The sequence below is a fragment of the Aulonocara stuartgranti genome, assembly GCF_965226115.1.
Source record: "Aulonocara stuartgranti genome assembly, chromosome: 3".
Lineage (NCBI taxonomy): Eukaryota > Metazoa > Chordata > Actinopteri > Cichliformes > Cichlidae > Aulonocara > Aulonocara stuartgranti.
This window is the reverse complement of record NC_138941.1, coordinates 27,228,901-27,255,721: the sequence shown is the minus strand read 5'-3', so window position 1 is coordinate 27,255,721 and position 26,821 is coordinate 27,228,901. Positions and strand designations below refer to the sequence as shown.

General features: G+C 38.8%; 2 protein-coding genes across 2 annotated transcripts; both read left to right on the top strand.

Moving 5' to 3' along the window:
* Positions 1 to 1,655: 1,655 nt before the first annotated feature.
* LOC309693286 (uncharacterized protein) lies at positions 1,656 to 4,215 on the top strand. The gene is made up of 6 exons (XM_082512369.1): positions 1,656 to 1,722; positions 1,839 to 2,174; positions 2,313 to 2,354; positions 2,441 to 2,551; positions 3,535 to 3,569; positions 3,671 to 4,215. The coding sequence occupies exons 1-6, from the start codon at positions 1,659 to 1,661 to the stop codon at positions 3,770 to 3,772; spliced, it is 690 nt and encodes a 229-aa protein (XP_082368495.1). The 5' UTR covers positions 1,656 to 1,658; the 3' UTR covers positions 3,773 to 4,215.
* Positions 4,216 to 12,802: 8,587 nt separating this feature from the next.
* Positions 12,803 to 14,438, top strand: LOC309702916 (uncharacterized protein). The gene is made up of 5 exons (XM_082527558.1): positions 12,803 to 12,919; positions 13,064 to 13,411; positions 13,528 to 13,644; positions 13,726 to 13,760; positions 14,137 to 14,438. The coding sequence occupies exons 1-5, from the start codon at positions 12,811 to 12,813 to the stop codon at positions 14,254 to 14,256; spliced, it is 729 nt and encodes a 242-aa protein (XP_082383684.1). The 5' UTR covers positions 12,803 to 12,810; the 3' UTR covers positions 14,257 to 14,438.
* The last annotated feature ends 12,383 nt before the right edge of the window (positions 14,439 to 26,821 follow it).

Sequence of the window (26,821 nt, the reverse complement as noted above, 5' to 3'; positions counted from 1 at the left end):
AGCCATCTTACATCTGACTGGATATGTGAGCTTCTCTAACGTGATCATATTATGGACCCATTCTCACACACCTCATGCAGAGTCATCAATAGTAAAATACTGTCAGAAACTGAGTATTTTGAGCAACATCATGAGTGGGCTTTTGGCATAGAAGGGCTACTTGCACATGTAATGGCCTTATTATTTAAGAAGTTAACCATGTATGATATTATCATCCATCACTGTAATAATATATATGTGACAGAAAATGTCTAACTTGTAAGTTGTGTTTAATATTGTCACCTACTGGGAGAGTGATTCTGAACAAAGCAGGGCAGCTACTATTAAAATATTAGATAACCCAAAGAGTTGCTTAAAATTATTGGAAACATATTAAAAGCTGAACACTCTGAACACACACACGGAGCTGGACACTCTGGTGACAGTGGCAGAGAAGAGGACCTTAAGGAAACTGATGGACATTATGAACAATGCCAGGCATCCTCTGCACATGCTCGTAAACAATCAGAGGAGCCTATTCAGCGACAGGCTGCTTCTCCCAAAGTCAAAAACCAACAGACTTAAAAACTCCCTTGTCCCACACGCCATCAGACTGTTTAACTCAAGGGAGGGCGGGAACAACTGAGCTGTAGGTGCTTTTCTACACTGTGCAATATTTGCAATATTTGTTTTTTTGTTTTGTCTTTTTTTCTTATATTTGACTGTGCAATAATCACTGTGCAATATACTCACTCAAATGAGCAATCCTATTTATCCATATTGTATATTCTGTATCTATATGTGTGTATATGTGTATATATGGTGTATTTATGCTTATATCCTTACTCTCATTCCCTTAATGTATCTGTAACATGCAACTTCTTTCGGTGCTTTGCTACTGGAAACTGAACTTCCCGGAGGAACTCACCCGAGGGATTAATAAAGTTTCATCTAAAAAACACAAATAATTACAGTACTGTGGAAAAGTCTTGAATCATCCCCATTTCTTTATACTTTGGTTTGAAGGAACCAGAATTTCTTGTATTTTTTTTAAAGATGTCTTGAATAATAGACATTGATTGCTTTTTAACTTATTATCAGTCCAGTACTTTTTTTTTTTTGCTTGTTCTCTTTCATTCTGTTTTGTTCTTAAGCACTCTATTAGAAGGAACCTGTCGAATAAACACATAATATGTTCCCTTTTCAACAGTTCAATGGAAAATTCAAAAGATAACACAGGTTGACAGACCAACAAGGTGCTTTCCAAAGAGCTATTAGCCAAAAACTTGGCACATTGACATGGTGTATAGGGTGGAGTACAAAAGAACATGTGACAGGTTTAAAGAACTATGTACAACATATGAGGAGTAACCAAAATCCATTTATGGTCAACAAAAGTTATATTATGTGTATATTTTGTATAACAAAAGTAACTTCTATAGTAAATACAGTACCAAACACCGTCTTTAAATTAAAACCTACATACTGAATATGTCTTTTTCCTGAAAGCATTTATGTGGTCACTTTAACAAACAGAATACAGAACCCGGGGGCTGTTTTTAACACACACAAAAAAGAAGAAAAGAAAAGAACAAGGAAAGACAGAGGTTCACCCCGCCTCTTTCTATTAAAAGCATACTTTCTAGAGCAGAGTTCATTACCGGACATTGCTTTGAGACATGCTGCAGTCATACAACATGAACACATTTACTTTGATAACTACATTACTTTTCTGCAGGCTCAGTGAGTATTGTTCTTTAATTACACTAACCTGGAATAAACATTTACATGTTCATTCAAAGAATTTTTTATTTTTTGTTTACAGAAAGTTAACCGTTTGTCATCTGTGCTTGTTTCAGACTGGATATCTACGTCAGTTTCTCAGACTGTTGAGGTCCAGCCTGGTGAAGAAGTCACGTTGCAGTGCACCAATATTTCTTCATATAGTGGTGTAACATTCTGGTTCAGACTGATCAACAGAACAAATGCCAGCTGTATCGCAGTCATGTTTGAAAGAACAAAAAGCGTTTCATACTGTGATGGATTACAAAGTGAATCCTTTGAAATGAGCTCCAACATCTCTACTGTCTTTCTCAAAATCAAGCAGGTGGCTGTATCTGACTCTGGACTGTATTTCTGTGGATTTTACACAAGTGGACGTCCACTTTTTAGTGTGAAGCATTTAAAAGTTCAAGGTAAGATTTAATCTGCATGCTTGTTTGGATTTCTTTGTTTTTTTTCCTCCTTTTAATACGTTTCTTAAAACCAGTATAAAATCTGAATGTGTTTTTTTCAAATGACATCAAAATAACAACTGTTCATTACAATCAAAGGCTATGATGAACTTGATGATGACATCAACAACATGTCTCAAAGTAAGAGTCCTTTCTTTAGTCTGTTAGCCAAACAGCCAAACCCAGAAAAAGAAAAAAAAAATTCTAATGACTGATTTTTGTTGCAGACATTTCTGGTGACAAAATGGAGGTGATGTGTGCGATCTTTGCTACTCTGACCGTTTTCCTCATACTGATCATCGCTGGGCTGCTTGTTAAAATCAAAAAGCATCAGAAAGGTACTCCTCTGGCTTTTTTCATGTCTGTCTTAATTTTTCTTTCCAACATGGTGGCAACATGGTGCCTTTTTCAGAAAGGTTGGAATAACAGGATTTATTATTATTAAAACAAGCCGTAAACAAGAAATATGCAAAAAAAAAAATAACGTTATAATATCACCATCTACAAAGAATATAGTTTTGCCCATTTAGTTAACCATTTAGCCTAACAATAAAAAGGCGACATTACTCTTCAAAAAGCGAAAATGCAAAGCTAATACTTTTGGAACACCAATTAAAAAAAAACAAAACATCCAATATCTTTTACTGCGCATGGCTTTCACGCTTAATCACATTGTTTTATTAGAACATGAGAAACTTAGAGCACAGTAGAGGGTCACAGCAGAACATGGAAACTGCTTCTTCCTCAGTTCAGTTCAATTTAATTCAAGTTTTTTATTCAATTCTCTTCATGCAGCACCAAATCACAACAAGAGTCTTCTTAATGTGACTATTTCCGAAATGTAGGCTTTTGTTCTAAAGTCTAGAACTTCAAATACTGCAGTTTAATCAAACCCCGTCAGGCATACCTTATAGAAATACATAATACTTTGTTGCTGTGACACCCAGGTTTATGGCAACAATGTGATGGGTCGGTCACTGAAGACGACCTGTAAGCATCACATGTAAAAACATTGTGTTAACATAATTTTTGCCATGCAGAGTTACTATTTAACCTCTCAGCATCCACCAGATCTCAGGCGGTCCATGTAGTATTTACTAAATTTACTATAACCCTTTAATATTTTAAGTATTTAAGAATTTGGATTTAACCAAAACTGCAGTGAAGCTGATGTAATGTCACTTTGTGTCAATTTGCAATGTAAAACCTAAATTAATATGAAGTACAGCTAATAAGAAAATTCTCCTGGAAGATTTTTAACAGTTATTTGAGCAGATGTGTTTTGTACCTCTCACTCTGTTTCTCTCTGTTTGTCACTAAGCTGGAGATGAACAGCAAGATCAACAACAGAGTGAGGTGAGTCCGGCTTCCTGCTATATATATATATATGATGCTGCACATGTCAAACCTGTATTTTCTCTTGTAAACTACATGCGATGAATTTCTGCACTTTACAGAATCTGGGCTCTGATTACGTGAACTATGCTACAGTGACCTTTGGTCGAAAACCACGAAGAAGAGAGCCTGAACCAAATGTTGTGTATGCAGCCACCAGATAGATTCAGGAGGCAACTGAACTGCAGCTGCGAGTGAAACCGATGTCCTTTTGCTCTGCTCTTTATGACAGACCTGTGGGGGGAGTTGTTACTTTACTTTTCATTTTGCATTGAAGACCTGTTTGATCTGAAGAATAACATTTGTGTTTTAAGACGGAAGACTTAAGTTACTCATGTCTGCTTAGGGTCACTTGTGTGATAGAATATGGAGCTGTGGAAGATTTAGTGAAGTACACGTGAGGTTTGTGGAATTTGATGGGGAGAATCAACACAGTAAAGGCTAAGAACAGCTGATATTAAAATCCTGAGGCCTATTAGCTCAAAGTTTTGAATAAAAAGTATGAAAAGCTGTGAAAACTCAAAAATCACCATGACTGTGTCATTTTGCTGCATGTCTGATTAAAATATTCAACATATTTTAAAACTGTTTTTTTATTGTACTTACTAAAAATAATGGCAAGGACAAGCCGACTGTCTGCATGAGTGAGGTGTCTGCAGGTTTACACTTCCAACAGACTTACACCAACTGAATTCACACAGTCTCTGTGAAACTTGTGAATGCTCAAAGCAGTGTGAAACGTTTACCGCCTCATCTGAAACCACTCACTCTGGTCCAGACTGTGAGCGTTTCAGCAACGACAGATCGAAGCAAAGCTATGGCGGATACAGCTGCAGTCCATCTCCTGTGTGACATGCACTCTGCTGTTCAATTTAACAACAACTACTCAACAATTTAAGGAGGGATTACATTAAATTTATTTTACATGAATTTCAATGCTGTGAAAAACTTATTTTCATCCTTCCTGAGTTTTTTCTTTATTTTGCATATGTGTCACACTTACATGTTTCAGGTCATCAAACAAATTTCATTTTAGACAAAGAAAAGAAAAAACTGAAAAGATGCAGATTGGAAATAATGACTTCAGGAATAAAGGGAAACTATTCAGATGTTTAAAAGTACTTGTCTGAAAACTGGTTATTTCACCCTTAGCAGGAAGAACTACAATCAAGCACTTACAATAACTGGCAATAATTTTGCCTGGTGCTCGAACCGGTGCTTAAAGAATGGAGAACACAAACTTTGTCCAAAAACCTCTCATGTTCAGCTGTTTTTTTGTAAAAAGATAACAATGTTAGCCTTTTCTGCAGCTAGGGGGTATATATGGTATCACTCTTGGCTGGAAGCAGTGCTTAAACAATGGAAAAAACACAAACTTTGTTCAAAAACCTCTCATGTTTAGCTGTTTTCCACTTTTTCTTTGGTCATTTTAGCCTTTTTGGCCAGGGTGCAGGAGTATCTGCCCTCAAACAAGAAGACAGCCGCATGTAACTACGACGGTGTTTGCTAGTTCACCTTACATGGATTAATTTAATAACGTGGTTAGCCTACTCAACATAAATTACACACGGACAACAATAAGCTACTCGTCCAGAGAAGAACGGCTGCTGCTGCATCATCATCCGTCATCATTTCTGCTACACTGGCAGGGCTAGGGGCCAGGACTCTCCTCTTTGGGTTCTTGGGGGATGTTGCTAACTCCGGGTCCGATAACAGGCACCACACACACACTCGGTGCTCTGCCTTGCAGCAAGCTATCAAATATGGTGCATTTCTCAGCTTTTAAAAAAGCACTATGCGTCGCCAGGTGTTTCATCAGATTCGAGGAGTTACCTCCTTTGCACAGTATCGCCTTAAAGCACTTGTTGCAGGCTGCTGAGTTTGCATCTTTTGCTGTGAAGTACAGCCAGACTTTTGACCGCTTCGCCTTGGGTGTTTTTAATCTGTAGCTCTACTCTAAAAGAATGTACGTACCTGGGCCCGCCTACTATCCTCGGAAAGGTAAAATGATTGACTAGAATCCAAAGTGAAACAGGATTGGAATTGAACTTTAGAGTTTTCCTGAACTATTTGTGACATTATTTTCTTGTGCCAGTTTATGGAGCTTGGAATCTCTTTTGCAAAATCCAAATTTCAAATTCAGACTTGTACTTGTGTTACATTTAGTCTGAATCAATACAAAACTAGTTTGGCAAGAGAGTTAATGTATTTTTTAAACACTTTTATTATTATTGATATGTGTTCCTCCAAATGCTGATTCTGTTCATCTGGACGTAGCGTTTTGTGGAAGAAATGTTTCATCACTCATCCAAGAGCTTTCTTTAGGTGCCTTCCCAGCTTTGACAAAAGTCCAGCTGGGAAACCACATTTACTCAGGGCCTTCTAAGATTGATATGTATTAGTTATGTGTATTGATAAAAAATAAGAAATGAACATTAGTTCTGATTATGAAAACTACACTGTGTGACATTTTGACTAAGAACAAACAATATGCATATAATATTACATATGCATATAATATTACATGTGCTGTTTTGCAGCTTAGTGTGGCTTTTGTGGAGACAAATAACAAAGGGCAACACTAACAAAACACACAAACAAAGCAGTGAATAGTGGCTGACTACAAACAATCTTGAAAAACCAATGTAACTAATGTGGAACCCTGATGTAACTGTCTGTGTACTGTCTGTGCTATATAATAAATATTTTAACGACACAAAATTCAAAACCTATTAAAGGTTCCAGTTATTACAGATACATTTGAACTTCACATGCCCTCTGTGGTAGCAAACAGTATTTTTATCTGCATAACCAGTGAGGTGTCAACCAGAGGAAGTATGACGGTATCGGTTTTTTTTTTTTTTTTACATGTTAAAGTCACACCAGAACAACAGAGGTGTTTAAATAAATCCAATTGGAAATTGCCAAAAAATTGCTAATGGCCTATTGGGGGTCTTTAAGCTTACCTACAGAAACAGCTTTGATTTCTGCAGGTATTTTTGGGAGGAGGGGGTTTGTGTTACTTTGTTTTTATCCATGATGACACTGGTAAGCTTTAAAGTTAGTGGTGTGGCAGCAGCTTTGATTGATATTTGTGCTAGCACATACACTAGTGGTATCGCCTCTAGCTATCTGTTAGCTATCAGAGGACATTTTTCCAAGTTTGAGACTTAATTTAAAGAATTTTATTGATTTGTTACTTAAGCACCCTATATATTTTCTTTTATTAAGTTTTATAACAGTTCTGTTTTAAACACGCTCCAAATAATATGGTCACATAAAACATAAAACCACTACTCTGAACTTTGACCTCTGTTTTACAGAAAGCACTCATGTGGTTGATTAAAGATACAGAATGAGCAACGTGGGGTGTTAAACACACAAACACACACACACACACACACACACACACACACACACAGCTTCTTTACATCAGACGCACTTACCAGAGGACAGTTCACTAGTACACATTGCTTTGCTGCAGTCATTCACCATGAAGACCTTTATCTTGATAACAGCTTTACTTCTCTGCAGCTTCAGTGAGTATTGGTCCGGAACATGTAAACTGTATAAACTAGACTCTTTTAATGTTTATTCAGATGAATTGTTTATGCAGCCTTGGGCTCAGTGAAAGTAAATTGTTTCTCGTCTCTGCTTTCTTCAGACTGGATATCTATGTCAGTTTCTCAAAATGTGGAGGTCCAGCCAGGCGAAGAAGTCACCTTACAGTGCGCTAACATTTCCACAAGTAATACTGCAACATTCTGGTTCAGACTGTGCAACGGGGCCCAGCCAAAATGTATCTCTGTCATGTTTAGCAATGATAAAAGTCTTGCATACTGTGAGGAATTTGAAAGTGGATACTTTGAAATGAGTTCCAATATCTCGACCATTTTCCTCAAAATCAAAAATGTGGCTGTATCTGACTCTGGACTGTATTTCTGTGGATTTTACGCAAATGCAAGACCACTTTTTAGAGTGATACATTTAAAGGTTAAAGGTAAAATTTTAATTTAAGTCTTTCTCCAGATAATTTTTGTTGTTACATATAAAAACATATTTATACATTTTTGTAATTTTCTTTCTATCAAAGCAAAAACGGCATAATTACACAACAAAATATGATGCAAAGCTGTTGAATAACATATAATACTATATAATACTTTATTTCAAAAGGCAGGATTGAGTTTGTTGATGAGAGCAAATCTCAAAGTAAGATTTCTTACATTCTTCCGATTGTTGGTCAAATGTCAAGTCACAGATTGTTGTTGTTGTTGTTGTTTTTTTTAATTATCTGATTAAATTGTTTTTGTTACATAAATGTCAGATGACAAAATGGAGCTGGTGTGTGGGATCCTGGGTGCTCTGAATTTTTTCCTCATAGCAGTCGTCATTGGGCTGGTCATTAAAATCAAGAAACTACTCTGGCTACCGTACATTGGTAAATTTTTCACATAATTCAAATAATGTGGTCTTGTAATAGCAGTGTATAAGCTATAAAACTGTATTTATTATTTAAAGAAATATAATAAGCTGTTAATTGGAAGAACAATGATGAAACTCCAGCTTTGAGTGAAAAAACTCTGATTGCATCACTGTGAAATTGAGTAAAATCATGCAACTCCGTTGTGTAACATTAATGAAAACCAATGACAGTTTAATGCTTACCTGCTGTAGTTTATCAAAGTGTGATAACTGACCTCTGTTCATTAATTTAAACCTAGACAAAAGGAAACCAGCACAGAAAGTGCCACTAAATATTTTATAGCTGCTAGTTCTCTGACCAGATGTGTTCTGTGTCTCACTAAGCTGATGGTGAAGAACAATATTCACAGCAGGGTGAGGTGAGTCCAGCTTCAGTGTTTCCTTCTATTTCATATGGATATATATAAAAGTGAAAGACTGACTTTGGAGTCTGTTGTATTTTTGATTAGTTATCTTTGGATTTGTTGGTTTTCATGTTTGTGATTCTCATTGTTTTCTGCATGTCATGTTATATTCTTAGCATTAGTCCTTAGGTTTCTGTTACCTTGCCTGTGTCCCACCTTTCATCTTTAGTTACTTTTATCTCTCTGCTCCGTGTTCGCTCGTTCTTCTCTGTCAGTCACTCCTTGTCAAGTCTTATTTTGCATTTCCTGTTTTACTTTGACGGTCTTCTGTCCTGTGTTCAGTGTTTTCGATCTTGCTTCCTCCCCGTTTTGTTTAGTCCCAGCTGTGTTTCCCTCCTGTTTCCCATTCCCTCATTACCCCCTGCTGTATTTAAACCCTGTGTTTTCATAGTTCTTTAGTTTTCTCGGTTTTCTGTTCTTAGTTTCCAGTGTTTAGGTGAATTATTTGAGTTTGTCGACACAGCATTAAAGCTGCCTCCCCAGGACTCAAGAGTGCAACCAACTGATAAATTAGTTTGCGACCAAATTTCTCAGTGGTGTGACTAAAAAATATCCTACTCAACCAGCCGTTCGAGTAAAACAAAAAAAAAATTCTCAGCAAATCTGAAAGTCTCTGTGTGGCCAACAGCAGACAACATTATGCCCATATCATGGCCTAAATCAGGGGTGGGCAACTCCAGGCCTCAAGGGCCGGTGTCCCTGCAGGTTTTAGATCTCACCTTGGGTCAGCAAACCTGAATCACATGATTAGTTCGTTACCAGGCCTCTGGAGAACTTCAGGACATGTTGAGGAGCTAATTTAGCCATTTAAATCAGCTGTGTTGGTTCGAGGACACATCTGCAGGGACACCGGCCCTCGTGGACTGAGATTGCCCACCCCTGGCCTAAACCAATCATGAAGGTGCTGCTTAGAGAAGCTGAAGGTGCCGCTGAAGTGCCGCAGCACTGACTCCGCGCTGCTGCTGTTCGATCGATTTGTGTGTCACGCATGTGTCTCTGCACACATGCACAGAAAGGGGAAATGACGTAGGGTATTCCCACAATAATCGAATAGTGGATAGCGGCACCTGCACATTCCACCAGTGTGCCAATGTTCTGCAAAAAAAAATCCTAGGTCACACCAGTGCAACCAGCCATTTGAGTAAAAAAAAGTCTCCGCAGCTCTTAAAGTCTCTGTGTGGCCAGCAGCAGACAACATTATGCCCATATCGTGGTCTAAACCAATCAGAGCTAGTCAAGGGCAGAACCTCTCAGATGCCCATGCCCAAGGTAAGATGTTCAGATACTGAGATGTTTAGTTCAAAGCCTTTGGGGCACTTTTAATTTTGACTTTCTTTTTATTTTATAAAAAGTGTAGTGGTGTAGAGCCCTGCTCCCTGAGTTCACTCCTTGGCTTCTTGTGAGTCCTGCATTTGGATCCTTCATCCTGCCTGCCAAACAACCACACAGGACATTTTCTCTCAAACTCCACATCATGACTTTTTATACCTTACAGGATCCGGCCTCTGATAATGTGAACTATGCCACAGTGACATTTGGACAAAAACCACGAAGAAGAGAGCCACATTCTAATGTTGTGTATGCAGCCACCAGATCTGCATCTCAAAGTTGAACTGATGCCTTTTTATTCTGCTCTTTGTGAGAGACCTGTGGGTGGATTTTTTACTTTTACTTTTCTTTTGCAATAAGATTTGTGTTTGAAGAAGCTGATATCTGTTTAGGGCCTATTGTATTGTGAGAATATGCAGCTGTCGAGGGTTTAGTGAGGTAGTGAGGCTTGTTTGACAGGAAGAGATGACATCACAGTGAGGCCTGAGAATAGCTCAGTAATAGCCTGTTTGCACAGAGTTTAAAAAGGTATTTTTTTAGATTTAAAAGGGCCTAGAAATAAGTTGTTTTTTTGTTTTACTGTAATGTCAATGTGCTGCATGCCTGAATAAAATATTCAGTCCATTTAAAAAATCTTGATTGTTGTACTTTTTAACTGAAAGACACATAAAAGCCCACTCTTGAACGGTTGAATTTTGACAGTTGTGACACTTCTTTACACTTCTATGTGACTTAAAGCAATTTCATCTACATAGTGTATAAACATCTACAACTACAACTTGCAAACTTGTGAAAGCGTTGTGAAACTTTTAGATCTTCATCGTAAACTACTTACCCTGCTCCAGGCTTTAACGCCTTAACAGTGATTGATAACTTAAACGTGTCAGATGCAGGTCTACTGTGAAACAAACTACTTTTCCAATACAGTTACCTGTATCATACTCAAATAATGTTAACTACCAATTTTTTATTATTCTCCAAAAAGAAAGATCACATTGCTAAAACAATAATTCAAAAAGTACGTAATATAAGTAATAAATAAACACATTTAAAATTGCATTCCTTAGGGTGGATGAAATTCGCTCCTGAGTTTCTTAAGGCTCTGGGAGTGTTTTGATTGGTATGCCTTTGCACCAATGTGTTGAGATCAGATGCAGTGCCTGTGTATTGGCATTCCCATCTTTAAGAGTGGTGACCGGAGGGTGTGCTCCTATTATAATGGTTTCAAACTGCTCAACTTCCCTGGAAAGGTCTGCACCAGAGTACTGAAGAGGAGTCTGCTGGAGCAGCTCTGTAGCCTATCGAAGAAATTCAGAGGTGCCTAGCAATTTGCCTGATCAATCTACAAGTGCTTTGTGGACTTGGAGAAGGCAGTTGACTTTATCTGTCAGGCAATGCTGTGAAGGGTCTTTTAGAAGTATGGATACCATTGCTACGAGCCATTCAGTCCCTTTAGAACTGCAAAAAGAGTCTGACCTGCATTGCCGATAGTAAACTGGATTAGTTCCAATTGGGCTGCCCTTTGTTATTCTATCTCCATAATTTTTATGGACAGTATTTCTAGATGGAGCCAAGTGACAGAAGGCTTTTCTGATCTCGTTTCTGATCTCGTCTCAGCTTTTTGCAGATAATCGGGTTGCGTTCAGTAGCCAACATCTTCAGTGTTGCAGTCAAGTGTGAAGCAGTGGGAATGAGGACTAGCACCTCCAACTTGATGGCCATGGTTCTCAGCTAGAAAAGAGTCCACTTCAGGTCAGGGACGAGTTGCTTCCTTAAATGGAGGATTTCTGTATCTCGTTCTTGTTCACAGATGAACAAGAGGGGCGTGGAAGATTTAGTGGATGTGTTTGAGTTATGTCTGCATTGATTTAAACGATGTATCAGTGCTTTGCAGTGAAGAAAGAGGTGAGCAATGGAAAGCTGCCAATTTCCTAGTTGATGTACATCTCTACTCTTGCCTACGGTCACTAGGCGAGAGTAGTAGTGTGCTGTAAGTCACAATTGACCTGACAGTGAGGCTCTTCGTGTTCAGTAAGGATCTCCACATTTAAAGGCTATTAATTTGTTAAGACAGCGGAAACTTATTCAGTCAGTTTACTTGGACGAGCTGCTCAGACTGTGCATCTCCATGTGCTAGACAAACATAGATCAGTTCAGATCCGCGTGGTAAATACTGTTGGTCACACTTAACTGATTTAAAACTTGCTGACATCACTACTCGCTGCTCTAGCATGGTGAAACTTATACAATCTCATATCAAAGCGTTTACTCCTGGTTACACATTTCAAGATGTTATCACACACTAAAACCACACCAGGTGAAGGTTCCAGACTAGCATGCCTTTGTGAACCCTAGTCTTGCTAAGACTATTCCAGTAGTTATCATTGGCCAGGTAAGGTTTCTGCTGCTTTTTCTGATCATGTCATTAATTTGCACGTTGTGCACATTCATACAAGTTTGCATTTTAAGTACTCCCTTAATAATGTATGATTAATGTTAACATCACCACACAGGTAACTGTTTATTAGTTACTAAGTAAACAGACTTTCCCCTTTAAGAATTGTATGTGCTTTATTTGAACATGTTCAACTATAGCATGAAGATTGTATTGACTGTGTGGTCAGTAGTTTACTTTATGCCATGTTATGAGTTTCAAAATCAACAGAGAACCTTGACTTAATTATTAATATCAGGAGTATTTGTCTTATGCTGACATATCTGTGGTTAAAGATCGTTGCAAAGACGTAAAGATGTAAACACATAAACTTTTATTTTAAAACATGTTGGATATTTCATGGTAAAGGCACAGCTAATATAACACTGTATAAAATTATATAGTGACTCATCTTTTGTAGATGTCCAAATTTGTGTAAAAGCTAGATATTCTGTTCTTGTTACAGCTTTCAGTTTGCAGCTATTCGTCTAAAAGCACTGGCACTCTCAGTCAAAGCAGCTGTACATATAAAAGAACAGCCCGCCTCTTTATGCAGAGATTGCTTTTACTGGAGCACAGTTCACTTACAAACATTGCAGTAGTGGTGGTACACACAATGGTGAACTTTACCTTGATGCCAGTTTTATTCTGCACCATGAGTAAGTACACTTTTCACTATTTTCTCACACAATGGTTAAATCTGTACCACAATCCAAGTGATTTGAATCTTGTAGCCAACTTTACTCATAGGCATTGTTGGGTTTGTGTGGAGTTTGACATTTAGGAATATTTTCTTGTTTCAGGTTGGATCTCTTCCTCGGTCACACAGTTTTACACAGCGGAGGTTCAGCCTGGTCAAGAAGTCACACTGAAGTGCTCCAATATCAGCAGATATCGCTCCCACATATTTTGGTTTAAAATGGCCAGCAGTCCCAATGCCAGCTGCATCTCAGCTATGTCCAGCTCTGATAGCAACGTTTCTTTCTGTGATGGATTTAAAAAAAGCAAATTTCACATGACATCCAACACCTCTGTGTTATTTCTTGAGATCAAACAAGTGAATTCTTCTGACTCTGCGCTTTATTTCTGTGGAGAGAAACAGACTGATGGAAAGACAATCATCTCAAGTGGAACATATTTAAAAGTTCAAGGTAAGTAATGCTGTTTATGGTATTTTATTGTAAAGAAAATTATATACAATTTTGAGTAAATGTAAAAACAGGCAGTAGACTTTGTAAAGTTTTGATTTTAATTGTCCGTTTTGTAGACGTGGCTGATGGATTAACACATGAACAAATGATGACTGTGATCCTGGGCAATTTAACTGTTTTCCTTCTACTGGTCATCGTTAGTCTGGCTGTTAAAATCAGGAGATTTCATACAGGTATTTGTACGACTTCATTTAAATTGTCCAATCAAACATTTGTGGTATATTACTGACCGATGTATTGTCCCTGTCGTTTAGCTCAAGATGATCCACAGAATGCACAACAGAGTGAGGTAATCTATTTTAATATTTAATTTGACTTTAGATTAAGATTTATAAGGGCATAACAAAGACTTCCAACTTGAACCCACTGAGGGTTCGAGTTGCTTTTATTTAATTATGTTAGATTTTTTTGTTGTTTTTGTTTTTAGAAACTAGAAACGGTTACTTTTCAGATTAGGTTTCATATATTCTTTTTGGCATCTCAGTTTTTTTGTCAACAGTTTTCATTGGTGCTTCCAAAAAAGGTGAAAATTAGATTGGAAAGTGCTGAATGTTAATCTAACCTTAACCTTAACCGAACCTGATACCTAGATAATGGCCTCTGTCCTGGTGGATGTTAACATGTGATGTTTTGGGATTACTGAATTTAAACATTTTCATTTACAGAATGTGAATTCTGATGCCATGACCTATACAGCAGTGAGTTTCCATCCCAAAGCTAAAATCAGAAGGCCTGCACCACCGAGGGAGCTGGAGCCTAATGTTGTGTACGCTGCTACGAGATAGACTCACAAACCGAACCCAACGTTAGCTCAGAGTGGAACATGATCTGTATGTGGGGTTTTGTACCGTTGGTGTGTGGGAAGAGTTGTAATTATTAATTATGTAAAATTTATGCAACCACTGTTAATTGGTTTATAAGACAACAATAACTTTTCATTCAAATAATCCAAAATACAATTTTGGCAAGAACCCTAAATGTTACAGAACGTTTATCTGAACTTTATAGTCTGTTGATTAAAGATGACCTATAATGCACATTTCAAGCCGTTGTTTTTGTCCTTCTGTTCTACTACACTACACCCTCTCTTGGCGATATTGTTGTATATATTACATGAGTAATTATTAAGTCATTTTCAGTACAATACATATATTTAGACATATTTAAGCCCCTTTCTTCAGTTGGTTTATTGTAAAGAGTTTTTGTTTTTGTTCTTTTGCTTGTAGAGATTTCTATCAGAATCCAAAGCCTGATGCTTATAGTTCTTTCATTGTAGTACGAATCACTGGTCTGGTTGCCGAAATGACCAAACTGTGAAAAGTTAAAAGAGCAAGAGCTTTCACTCACTTGTTATATTCTTCTAAATAAAGAATCTCAGATATATATTTTTATATATAATTTTTTCCATTTAGGTAGAAATATGGAGATGAATAAATACATGAAATTACGTATGAAATTATTTTTCTCATTCACACTTTCTAATTTCCAGAGAAACTACAGGACAAACCATGGGGTATGACAGCATAACATTAAACTAAAATATTTATTTTGAAGACATATTTTAATTGCTTCTCATTATTTGTGGACATTTTGCACAGTACAGTCTATAATTTCTTGGACAAAAACGCATCTCTTGTAGTTTTACACCACCGGAACTGAGATCAAACAATCACTGTGTGATTGAAGTGCAGACATTCAGATTTAATTTGAGAGTTTTGAAAATCTACTTTATTAGAGCCATTTTTCTACACTTTTCACCATGTACAGAGACTTAAATCAGACAACATAGCATAAATTTAAATATAAGGATCGTTTATAATACTGGGATGAAAATCCTTTACAGTCGATGACTGTCTGAAGTCTGGAACCCACAGAATCATTGCAACAAAAGTTTTCAGAGAATTAAAAAAAAAAACCAACAACCTCAGACCTCTTAACGTGAAGATAGAGTATATTTCATACAGTATTTACAGTGAGCAAGTTTGTAGAAGTAACTCAAACCTCTCTAAAGCTGTATCACCATACAGCTGCCTGAGGGTTTGTAACAGGTCTCACTTATTTAGACCCACATCACCAGTTCAGCTCTACGACGTGCATCGCGTGTTCAAACTTGTGAAGAGATGCTTGCAGCAGTGTGACATTTTCTCACCCTAAAGTAAAAGCATGTGTTTCTGAAGACTCATAGCAGAAGTAGCTCCCACCGTCTGCAGTATGCAGTACAAAACTGACATCTGTGGAAACTGGCCTTACCCTTAGATCAGCAGTGTCAAACTCATTTTATTTCAAGTAAACCATAAATTATTACCTATAAATATTTTCCTTTCTTTTTGCCAAAAAAAATGAGAGTACACAGCTGGAGATGACTTAACTTATCAAACTGCTATGCTAACAGCAAATACACTAAGAATGCTCCTGTATTTGTACTTGGGTGGAATTAAAAAGGTGGTCAACTACTCATACAGAGATGCATTTGTAATAACTTACAACATAATGCTTCCTGGTGCAATAAACACACAAAGACAAAGAAATGATGCCTCGTTCACCACAATTTCCACACGTTATAAAGTCATGCAGTGGGCTGGAAGTTGTATGTTTGTGACCCCTGATCTTAAGGCTATTGGAACCACAGACTATATATAAAGGATGGTTGCACTCACCATGATGTTACCCACTGGTTTCTGAACTTTATATTTTAAGCCTCAGAGTTTTTTATTTTTGCTACTACCATGCTGGTTTTTAAAGCCTTAATTGACAATATGTAGACAAGCACTGAGTCATAATTGGGGGTGGATTCCCATTAATTTCCTACGGTGGACACCACAGATGTAACAAGGTTGATTTAAACACTCAAAATTAAATGAAAGAGGTCATCATCAAGTGCATAGGGTGGAGAAAGTCATAAGACCTTGAGGCAATCAGATGTAAAAAACAATATTTATGTGTGTTTTAAGTCAGTCAGATTTGACCCGAACACGACAGGAATACATCCATTCGCTTCTGCTTATCCTTTCCAGGGTTGTGGGGGCGCTGGAGCCTGTCCCAGCTGTCATAGGGCAAGAGGCAGGGTACACCCTGGACAGGGCACCAGTCTGTCGCAGGGCTAACACACAGAGACAGACAACCATTCGCACTCTAATTCACTCCAGTATTCACACCTATGGGCAATTTAAATTGATCAATTAACCTATCCCCACTAACTGCATGTCTTTGGACTGTGGGAGGAAGCTGGAGTATTAACAGCACCTTCTAGTAGCCATAGTTATTATACAACACAGGAAGAAATCAGTCATCATAATAAAGGTTCAAGAAGGCTCTACACATTTCTTAAGCCTTTTACAAATATATATATATATATATATATATATATATATATATATATATATATATATATATATATATATATATACATATATATATATATATATATATACACATATACACACACACACACACATAAATATCCTCAGCTCCAACATACTGAAAAAAATGTCATTTGTACATCATGTGGGTATAAGTGTAGTATCAGTGTCTTTTCCTGGTAGCGTTTTTGTGGTCGGTTGAGAAAAACACCCTCCTCTTTTTATTGAAAGACCCCCCTTCCTGGGTCTCACTTCAATTCCAGACATTGCAAAGCTTCAGTCGTGTGTGCAGTGGTGAACTTTACCTTGATAACAGCTTTGTCTCTTAAGACAGTCTCTACAGCCTGTGCTAACTTAATTACATTTGATGTCATATTTCTGTTAACCTAGCCTTAATTAAGACTTAATTCAATTAATTGATTAATTTTAATTGCATTTTCTTGTTTAAGAACACATTTGATTTGTTTCATCCTGGATCTCCATCAGCGGGTCTCAGGCTGTGGAGGTCCATCCAGAAGAAATCATGCTGCAGCGCTCCATCGTCCACTTCTTAACAATCTGGTTCACTCATCCAGCTGGATCAGAGTCATGTTTACAACTGACAAAAGTGCTGCATGCTGCGAAGGATTTCAGAGTGGATCATCGGAAATGACTTTCAGCATCTCAACCATCTTCTTCCTAACCAAACATGTGGATGTATTTGGCTCTGGAATGTATTTCTATGGATTTAATGCAGATGTATATCCAGGTTTTAGAATGATACACTTAAAAAAATAAAGGTAAGAAAAATTCAAAGTTTCATTTGATCAGATTTCTTTGTTTTAAATGTTAAAATGCACAAAAAAAAATATTTATCCAGATGTCAAAATAAAGATGACGTGAAAACTATTTTCATTTTATCAAACGGCAACAGTGAATTTGATGATGTGGACAACTAGCAAAGAAAAGAGTGACCGACAGAGAGACCTGAATTTGAACCAATGAAATGATTCTGTCATAGAATAATTTGATGGCAAAGCTGATTCTGGCTCCTCTGACTGTTTTCCTTGTAAATATCATCAGTGGTATGGCTGTTGAAGTCAAGAAACTCCATACGAGCACCAAGAGGATTTATCTGATCATTTTTTGCATAGTGTGAAAGAGGTTTTAGCATAATGATTGATGTCATGTTGTTCTGTCTCTGTAATGTAGCTGCTGCTGCTGAAGGATAGAAACTGCATAAATTTTTATCTTCTTTTTTTGTTCATTGTTTATGCTATTTTTTCATTAATTAATTAAGACACTACAAGTTGTTACTGTACTTTGAAGAATCTGGACTCACCTGAAGCAGCTGGAATAAGAAACAGAAGTCGGCATCAGAGAAAGAAGTGGATACTTGTTTATGTAACTCAAGGTTAAATTGTTGTTTTATTTTGTTTGTGTGCGACTGATTAGTTAGAGTAAAGAAAATGTTTCATTAATTTTTTTCTCTCTTGTCTGGCTTTTCCCTGAATTAGATCCAATCTTTGTTTGTTGGAGGAGGCTGGAACAATCACAACAGTCTATCCTGATTCTCTTATAATGAGAGTTAGATGAAGTTCTGGACGTCAATCTGAGCTCAACCACCTTAAGGCCACAGCTCCCATAGGGACAGAAGCAGGGTACACCCTGAAAAGGTTACAAGTCCATCACATAACCAGACAATCATCATTCCTCCATGCTGTGAAAAAGTATTTTCTCCAGGCCATCGCACTACCGCCACCATGTTTGACTGCTGGTATGATGTTCTTTCTATGAAATGATGGGTTAGTTTTACATCAGCAGTGGCTTTCACTTTCAAACACTCCCATTTTCGCAAAGTCTCTTCTTGTTGTTGAATCATGAACACTGAGCTTAACTGAAACAAGTGAAGCCTGCGGTTCTTTAGATATTGATCTGGGTTCTTTTGTGACCGCTTGTATGAGTTGTCAGTAATAAATTACCTGAAAATTAAGTGTGACTGTTACGAACTTGTATGTCCGTGTGTTTGTTTTGTCTATGTTAATTTAGCTGTGCCAGGGCCCTGTTCCGATTGGTGCGTGGACTTACTGCCCCGGCGTGATTGGATCCAGCTGGAGGACCCGCCCAATAAAAGGAGGCTGGAGTGCTCCAGCGGGAGAGGTCCTCGCATTTCTCCTCATCACCCAGCAGTAGTCCTGTGGTAGCCGCTGGCTGCAGTATACGCGCGAAAATTGTGGAAGTGGAGTGGGTAGGGGTGAGCTGCCGTTTATTTTGATCACCCGTTTTCTCCTGTTTTTGAGTTGGTTAAGGAGGTCAGACTCTGTCTTTATTTTTGACTTTATTTTGGTGAGGTCAGGGGTGCGGGATTTGTGTAGGTTTGTTTTGTTTATTGTTTTGGCCTTGGCTCACCCTGAAGTGTTGACACTCCCGTTTTGGTTCTCTTTATTCACATTGTAAATAAATCACTTCACATCTAACGGATTTGTTGCGTGTGACTGCTTGGGTCTTGGGGGGGAAGCGAGTGCCTCGCTCATGTTATGGCCTGGCCCTAGACGGGTCGTAACATGAATTGGGGGCTCGTCCTCTGCCTTTTTCTGTGGTTTTTTTTTGCGTGTGTTTGGTCTGTTGGCGGTTTTCTTGGGTGTGGGGGTGGTAGGTGTGTGGAATTATGGAGTTTTCTTTGGATGATTTTGTTACTTCGCCTTCGTGGGATAGAATTGTGAAGTGCAGGAAAGCGGATTTGCTTATCATTGCTAGTTGTTATGATATTCAAGTGTCCTATGGTGCCCGCAAAGCGGAGGTTAGGGACGCTTTGTGTGCAGAGTTGGTGGAGCGAGGCGTTCTTCCTGCCCCGAAGGCAGCTGTAGAGCAGCCTGATGGCAGGGGTGTGAAGGTGGCTCCGGAGGCTGAGCCGGGGTCGGATGCCAAAGGGCCTGTTAACGTGCTACCAGCCGAGGCAGACTCTGATGCGGCTGGGGCGAAGCCTGAAGCAGCTGAGTCTGGTACGGCCGGGGAACCCCTGGCGGGGCGGTCTACGGAAGATCTCCGTTTGACCCTCCGTATAAGGGAGGTGGAAGCCCGTGCTAAAGAGCTTGAGGTACAAGCAATGCACCTCCGTGTCAGAGCTTTGGAGCTGGAGCGAAAGCCCTCTACATCTGCCTCTAGTCATCCTAGTACGTCCACCGCGGTCCCGACAGGTTTTGACATCACCAAACACGTTAAACTGGTTCCCCCGTTTCGTGAGGCCGAAGTGGATTCCTATTTTAACGCTTTTGAGCGTATAGCGGCCGCGTTAAGTTGGCCGAAGGAATTTTGGCCGCTGCTGTTACAATGCAAATTGGTTGGCAAAGCCCAGGAGGTGTGTACCAGTTTATCAATTGAAGATAGCCTGGATTATGACGTCATGAAGAAGACTGTGTTGCAGGCATATGAGCTCGTCCCAGAAACTGTGTTGCAGGCATATGAGCTCGTCCCAGAAGCCTACCGTCAAAAATTTAGGAAGTGTGAAAAAACCGCCAATCAGACATTTGTGGAGTTTGCCCGTGAAAAAAGTCGCCTGTTTGAACGATGGTTGCAGGCCAGTAAAGCACAGGATTTCGAGGGGCTGAAAGAGCTTCTTTTGTTAGAGGAATTCAAAAAATGATTGCCGGACCAAGTAGTTATTTATCTGAATGAGCAAAAGGTGACCTCACTTGCTAAAGCGGCAGTGATGGCTGATGAGTTTACTCTCACCCCAGTATACGGTTATGCCGTTTGGGTTGCGTAATGCACCCGCTACTTTCCAGCGCCTTATGGCCAAAGTACTGGCGGGCGTGAATAACTGCGATGCCTACCTGGATGATGTTGTCATTTACTCATCCACCTGGTCTGACCACTTACAAACACTCTCCCTCGTTTTCAGCCGTTTTCAGGAGGCCTCGCTTACGTTGAACCTAGCCAAATGTGAATTTGGCAGAGCCACCATCACATATCTGGGAAAACAGGTGGGTCAGGGACAGATACTGCCGGTGACCGCGAAAATACAGGCGATCGTTGAGTTTCCAGTCCCACAAACGAGAAGGGCGCTGCGCCGATTTCTAGGAATGTGTGGTTATTATAGAGGGTTTTGTAAGAACTTTGCCACTGTCGTCGTTCCTCTCACCGATTTGATCAGTCCGATGAAGCCTTTTGTGTGGACGCCTGTTTGTCAGACTGCTTTCGAGTCTGCGAAAGCATTACTGTGCAGTTCCCCTGTTCTTACGGCCCCGAATTTCATGTCCCCTTTCAAGCTCGAGGTTGACGCTAGTGCGGTTGGTGCAGGAGCTGTCCTCATGCAGGAAGACCATTGCGGCGTGGATCGCCCAATTTGTTACTTCTCAAAAAAATTCAACAAACATCAGATGAACTACAGTACCATTGAAAAGGAAGCCCTTGCCTTGTTGTTAGCCCTACAGCATTTCGAGGTGTATATCGGATCCAGCTCTATCCCTGTTCAAGTGTTCACTGACCATAACCCATTGGTTTTTCTCTCCCAGATGCAGAACTCAAATCAGAGACTTATGCGTTGGTCCCTTCTCTTGCAAGACTTCAACCTGCAGATCAGGCATAAGAAAGGGACGGAAAATGTCATCGCGGACGCCCTGTCGAGAGCAATTTTGTAGTTTAGGATTAAACACTAGAAGGATTGTTTAATTCTTATGGAAGGGGGTGTTACGAACTTGTATGTCCGTGTGTTTGTTTGTGCAGGTGCTGTGTTTTTGTCTATGTTAATTTAGCTGTGCCAGGGCCCTGTTCCGATTGGTGCGTGGACTTACTGCCCCGGCGTGATTGGATCCAGCTGGAGGACCCGCCCAATAAAAGGAGGCTGGAGTGCTACAGCGGGAGAGGTCCTCGCATTTCTCCTCATCACCCAGCAGTAGTCCTGTGGTAGCCGCTGGCTGCAGTATACGCGCGAAAATTGTGGAAGTGGAGTGGGTAGGGGTGAGCTGCCGTTTATTTTGATCACCCGTTTTCTCCTGTTTTTGAGTTGGTTAAGGAGGTCAGACTCTGTCTTTATTTTTGACTTTATTTTGGTGAGGTCAGGGGTGCGGGATTTGTGTAGGTTTGTTTTGTTTATTGTTTTGGCCTTGGCTCACCCTGAAGTGTTGACACTCCCGTTTTGGTTCTCTTTATTCACATTGTAAATAAATCACTTCACATCTAACGGATTTGTTGCGTGTGACTGCTTGGGTCTTGGGGGGGAAGCGAGTGCCTCGCTCATGTTATGGCCTGGCCCTAGACGGGTCGTAACAGTGACAAATATGCAAAACAGGAAACAGCAAAGAGGTAAATACTTTTTCACTTGCACTGTAGGCTGCAACTAAACATGCATGTCTTTGGAACATGGGTGGAAAAGTCACACTCTGCTGGTCATTAGAAAAAATACCAGTATAAGCAGTTTTCACTTTTCAGACCCAAAAGCTACATACATCTTTTAAGTACACTGTGTGCTTAAGATGCTCTCCTTTATCCCCCTGTCCACCAGCTGCTCTCACCAACTGTTTTCTTACCTTTGCCACTCACCTGATCTCAAATCTGCCTGGACACTTTTTTTTTTGTTTGTTTGTCGTCTTAGTCTTCTCTGCAATCATTATTTTGAGATAGTGGGAAGGAAAAACTCAATTTTAACAGGAAGAAACCTCCTGCAGAACCGGCTCAAGGAGCAAATATCCACATCATCTTCATGTCAGACCAGAATAAACTAAGGAGGATTTAATGTTTCAATGGGTTGTATTTAAAGGGTCATTGATTGAATATGTTAGAAATAAATCACAGCAAAAGTATGAACACTTATGAATTCACAGCATTACTTTTCATCCAGCATTGCTCTCTCATTTGAACTTCTTTTGACTTTTGCTATTATATTTTTTATAACCTTTAAAAATTCTTACTTGTGTCTCCTTTTCCTCTCTGACTAAAGCATCACTCTTTGATCCTGTTTTTGTGGAACTAAAGCCTGAAGAGGAACTTTGCTGGCAACTGTGAAGAGGTGATATTGTTCATGTCTGCTGTGGTGTCTTAAATTTCCGCTTCTGATCTTTATCTCAACAAATAAGGTGTTACTTGATGTTTGTGAAACTTACTCACAGGTCAGAAATGGTCTGCAGGGGGAGCGAGGGATGACATACTTATCACTTCAGCTGAAATTGCACAGCATCAACAGTCAGTAGTCTTTTAGGAGAAGAAGAGGCGGTGAAACCTGACCTAGTTGGTTTTGACTTGATAAAATCAGCGTTTGTAGTTGTACAGAGTTTTGGAAAAGTAATATCAAAAATGTTATTATTGTCATCTTTGCTGGTGTATTTACAAGGATTATATATATATTGAAAGGACTAATAAATAATGAAGACACAACATGAATGTTTCTAATACAGTTATGTGGTCTGGGTGTAAAAACATTTTAATTGTCTCAATTGTATCCTGACACATTTGTTGTTTATATGAAAAATACAAAAGATGCAGCTTTCTTCTCTGCCTATGTTCTTATACACATTTCAGCCACCACCTGGGGAGGGATTTTAATTCAATTCAATTCAATTCAATTTTATTTATATAGCGCCAAATCACAAAAAAAGTCGCTTCAAGGCAAGATAGACCCTGAAATAATACATACATAGAAAAAAAACAACAATCATTTAACCCCGATGAGCAAGCACTTTGGCTGCAGTGGGAAGGAAAAACTCCCTTTTAACGGGAAGAAACCTGCAGCAGAACCAGGCTCAGAGCAGCAATCTGAACTATTTGGATGCAGGAATTACAGTCGAGGATGAGTTGACTAACAGGTGCCTCATCACAAGAAGTGTGGCTGATCAGTAGGCCAGATCTCTGCTAACACATTGTGTGAATAATGAAAGTCATTGTCATAATCCTTGATCACTGTTAGCAGTCAGCATAAAAACTGCTTTGTAACACCCCCACCCCTCCCCCTTTAATAAAGAAATTGTGTTTCATTTTCTTTTAAATTGTCTTACAGTTGTTTTTAACCTGACACAAATGAGTGAACGCACACGCGTGCTTAAAACAGCAAGTATCAGTATAGATTTTGCTCATTTGTTGTCAACCTTTTTCTTGCCTAAAAGCTGTGATGTGGTCATGATGTTGTGGTAAAAGCTGCATCTTTTGCTTTATGGTGCTCTTTTCCCCTTTTCTTTATGAATCATTTGACAGTTTGTGTGTTGAGCAAAGCTAATGTAAAAACCGCGCATGACTAAAGTCAGAAATGTGCATAGCTAAAATGAAAGCGAAAAAGACTTAAGGTCTGTTTCATGCATCAAAAAGAATAATGCATTACATATTTTGTGATATGCTTCAGAGTTTGAATGTACTGGTTTCCAGGATTTATAATTAGTTATGCCACCACTGGACTTCAAAGGTGGAGGCCTGTAGGTGGAGCAAAAGTTTAGACTTTTTTTAAGACCAGCAGCTGATCCACCTCATCTGCTGTTGTGGTTTTTCTTAATGATGTTCTGTTCTTATTTTTGCATTTTACATGATGAGCAAGGAAGTCATAAAAGCAAGTTGTAAGTCAAAAGTAAGAGTTTGATGTGAGTTTGCAGCAGTGGCAAAGTGAGTGTCTAACAGGAAGAGACAACCCTGTGTGGTTTGAACACAAATGGAGTGAAGAGAATGAGGCCTGTAAGAGCAAAAGCCAAACCTACAAGGAAGCAGTAAAAACCAGCTGAAAAAACATGTTCTCAAGAATAGCAACAAACAGCTTTATCTGACTTAATCCACTGCCAGCCCTCAGAACTCCATTGTGGACTGTGCTGCTGTTTAAAGGAGGACTGATATGATTTCTTTGTGGCTACCCAGTTAAAGGAACAATCCAAAGTAAATCTGACGCAGTGTTTGATAAAAGTGAGAGCATATAATTATTAATCAGACCCTCCCTCTCTAAAGCCTAAGATAAGACAGGTAAAATTCAAAACAATCAACTTTGAATTATATTTTTTAATTACATTTTGCTGTTGATCCCTAAAACTAAGTGAAAAGGCTCCATAATTGTGTCATTAAGAATGAATACTTGCAGCTCCATGTTGTAACATCAGTCACAATCAATGCAAATTTTTCACATGCTGCTGTTGTAGCAGTTGTAATATTCATAATTTTTTAAATTGGAGAACATGAATTGAACAAAATAGCCAGACTAAAATAATACATTTTAAGACACAATTTAAAAGACTGGATGGACTGGAAGGAACGAATATAAGGAGGGAGGTTATTCCAGAGTCTGGGAGCTACGACAGCAAAGACCCGATCACCTCTAGACTTCAGACGAGACCTCGGTTGTGTCTGGAGCATTTGATTGGAAGATCTAAGTGCCTTATTAGGGATATACAAATGAAGGAGTTCAAATAAATAGCTGGGAGCCAAATTATTTTGAATTTTAAAGGTAAACAAAAGAATTTTGAAATTGATACGATAATCAACAGGGAGCCAATGTAGGTTGGCTAAAACTGGTGTGATGTGGGTATAATTTCTAGTACCAGTTAAGAGACACGCAGCTGCGTTTTGAACTAACTGACATTTTTTCTCGTTGAATTTTTGGCATGTCTTCCAACACACAATGTGGCAGCCCTTCACTAGTAACATATTATCCGGTCCATATCAGTATAGATATCCAACATGATTTTTTTTTTCCTGCACTTTCTCTTTCAAAAAAAAATAATTAGCAGAATCTACGTGTTGATGACATGAACTATGCCACAGTGATTTTTGGATTAAAACTCTGGAGACCCTGAGCCATATGTTGTGTTCAGTGCCACCAGTTCAGGAAGCAGCTGAACCTCAGCTCAGAGTGGAACTTTGCCTTCATTATTAGTCCTTTATTTATCCAGGTAAAAAATCTCATTGAGATTAAAAATCTCATTTTCAAGAGAGACCTGGCATCATGGCAACAAAAGTCAAAATAGTCAAAAGTCAAAATTACTCTGTTCTTTGTCAGAAAGCTGTGGTGGTAGTTGTTACCCTGTTTGTTTTTTTTTAATTTATTTTGAGGCCTTATAATATTTGAAAACTAAAACTTTTATTTGAGGAAAGAAGAATATGGGGCTGAAGTCTCCTTAGGGTGAAATGTGCGAACACTATTGTCACAGCTGCATAATCTACAGCTGTGAGTATGCACAGAATTTTAAAAAGATCAAATGAATGACACAAGCTTGCTGTTGCATTCTGACAGTTGTAACACTCGGCACTGTCTGCATTAGTCAGATGTATATGTGTTAAAGTCTAACAGGTTTACAGTAACTTTACTCAACATGTATAAGCGTCCGTAAAACTTGTGAACTTGTGAAGTGCTTAAAGCAGCGTGAAACGTTTACAGCCTCATCTGAAACCACTCACTCTGGTCCACACTGTGAATGTTCCAGCAGTAACAGATCAAAGGAAAGCTACAGCGGGTGCAGCTGCAGTCCATCTCCCCTGTGACATGCACTCCCCTCACAGTACATTCAGTTATTCCAACAATATATATTAGATTATAGTATCCATCCATTAGGCTTTTCAACAACTCTACACTCATGCATGAAATCCATTTTTATGTGTTCATTCTTAGAAGATCAAATACCTTGTTAACACAACAACTTGTGCTTGATGTTTTATACTTTCAGGTATTTTTCTCGTATTACTGACCACTATTCTCAAATATTGCTAACCTCATAACATCAACCAGGTATTCACTGAGAAAGAAATAGGTGTAAGGTTGACCGTACCTCTTTTTATGTGTTTTTATGTATGGAAATTTCATGTGTTTGACACTCAGATATACAGTAAACACACCCAAAACATAACCAAACCTTAAATGGATACCTGAAGATCTGGCTGATGTTAAGAAGTTAAAACCTTATTTATTTATTGACACCTGCATCCAGTTTAGAATGTGTCGTTAACTGTGCATGTCTTTGGGCTGTGAGAGAAACTGGTCCTTATACAGTCTCTACTTTACTCAACTTCATTCACCCACTCATACAAGCACTTTTTTTCTATGCTTAAGTGC

Excerpts from the sequence above, each read along its gene's own strand:
- LOC309693286 (XM_082512369.1), top strand. The coding sequence starts at position 1,659 with ATGCTGCAGTCATACAACATGAACACATTTACTTTGATAACTACATTA. Across the intron at positions 1,723-1,838 it reads ATTACTTTTCTGCAGGCTCA|ACTGGATATCTACGTCAGTT; the intron begins GTGAGTATTGTT and ends TGCTTGTTTCAG. Across the intron at positions 2,175-2,312 it reads GAAGCATTTAAAAGTTCAAG|GCTATGATGAACTTGATGAT; the intron begins GTAAGATTTAAT and ends TTACAATCAAAG.
- LOC309702916 (XM_082527558.1), top strand. The coding sequence starts at position 12,811 with ATGCAGAGATTGCTTTTACTGGAGCACAGTTCACTTACAAACATTGCA. Across the intron at positions 12,920-13,063 it reads AGTTTTATTCTGCACCATGA|GTTGGATCTCTTCCTCGGTC; the intron begins GTAAGTACACTT and ends TTCTTGTTTCAG. Across the intron at positions 13,412-13,527 it reads AACATATTTAAAAGTTCAAG|ACGTGGCTGATGGATTAACA; the intron begins GTAAGTAATGCT and ends TCCGTTTTGTAG.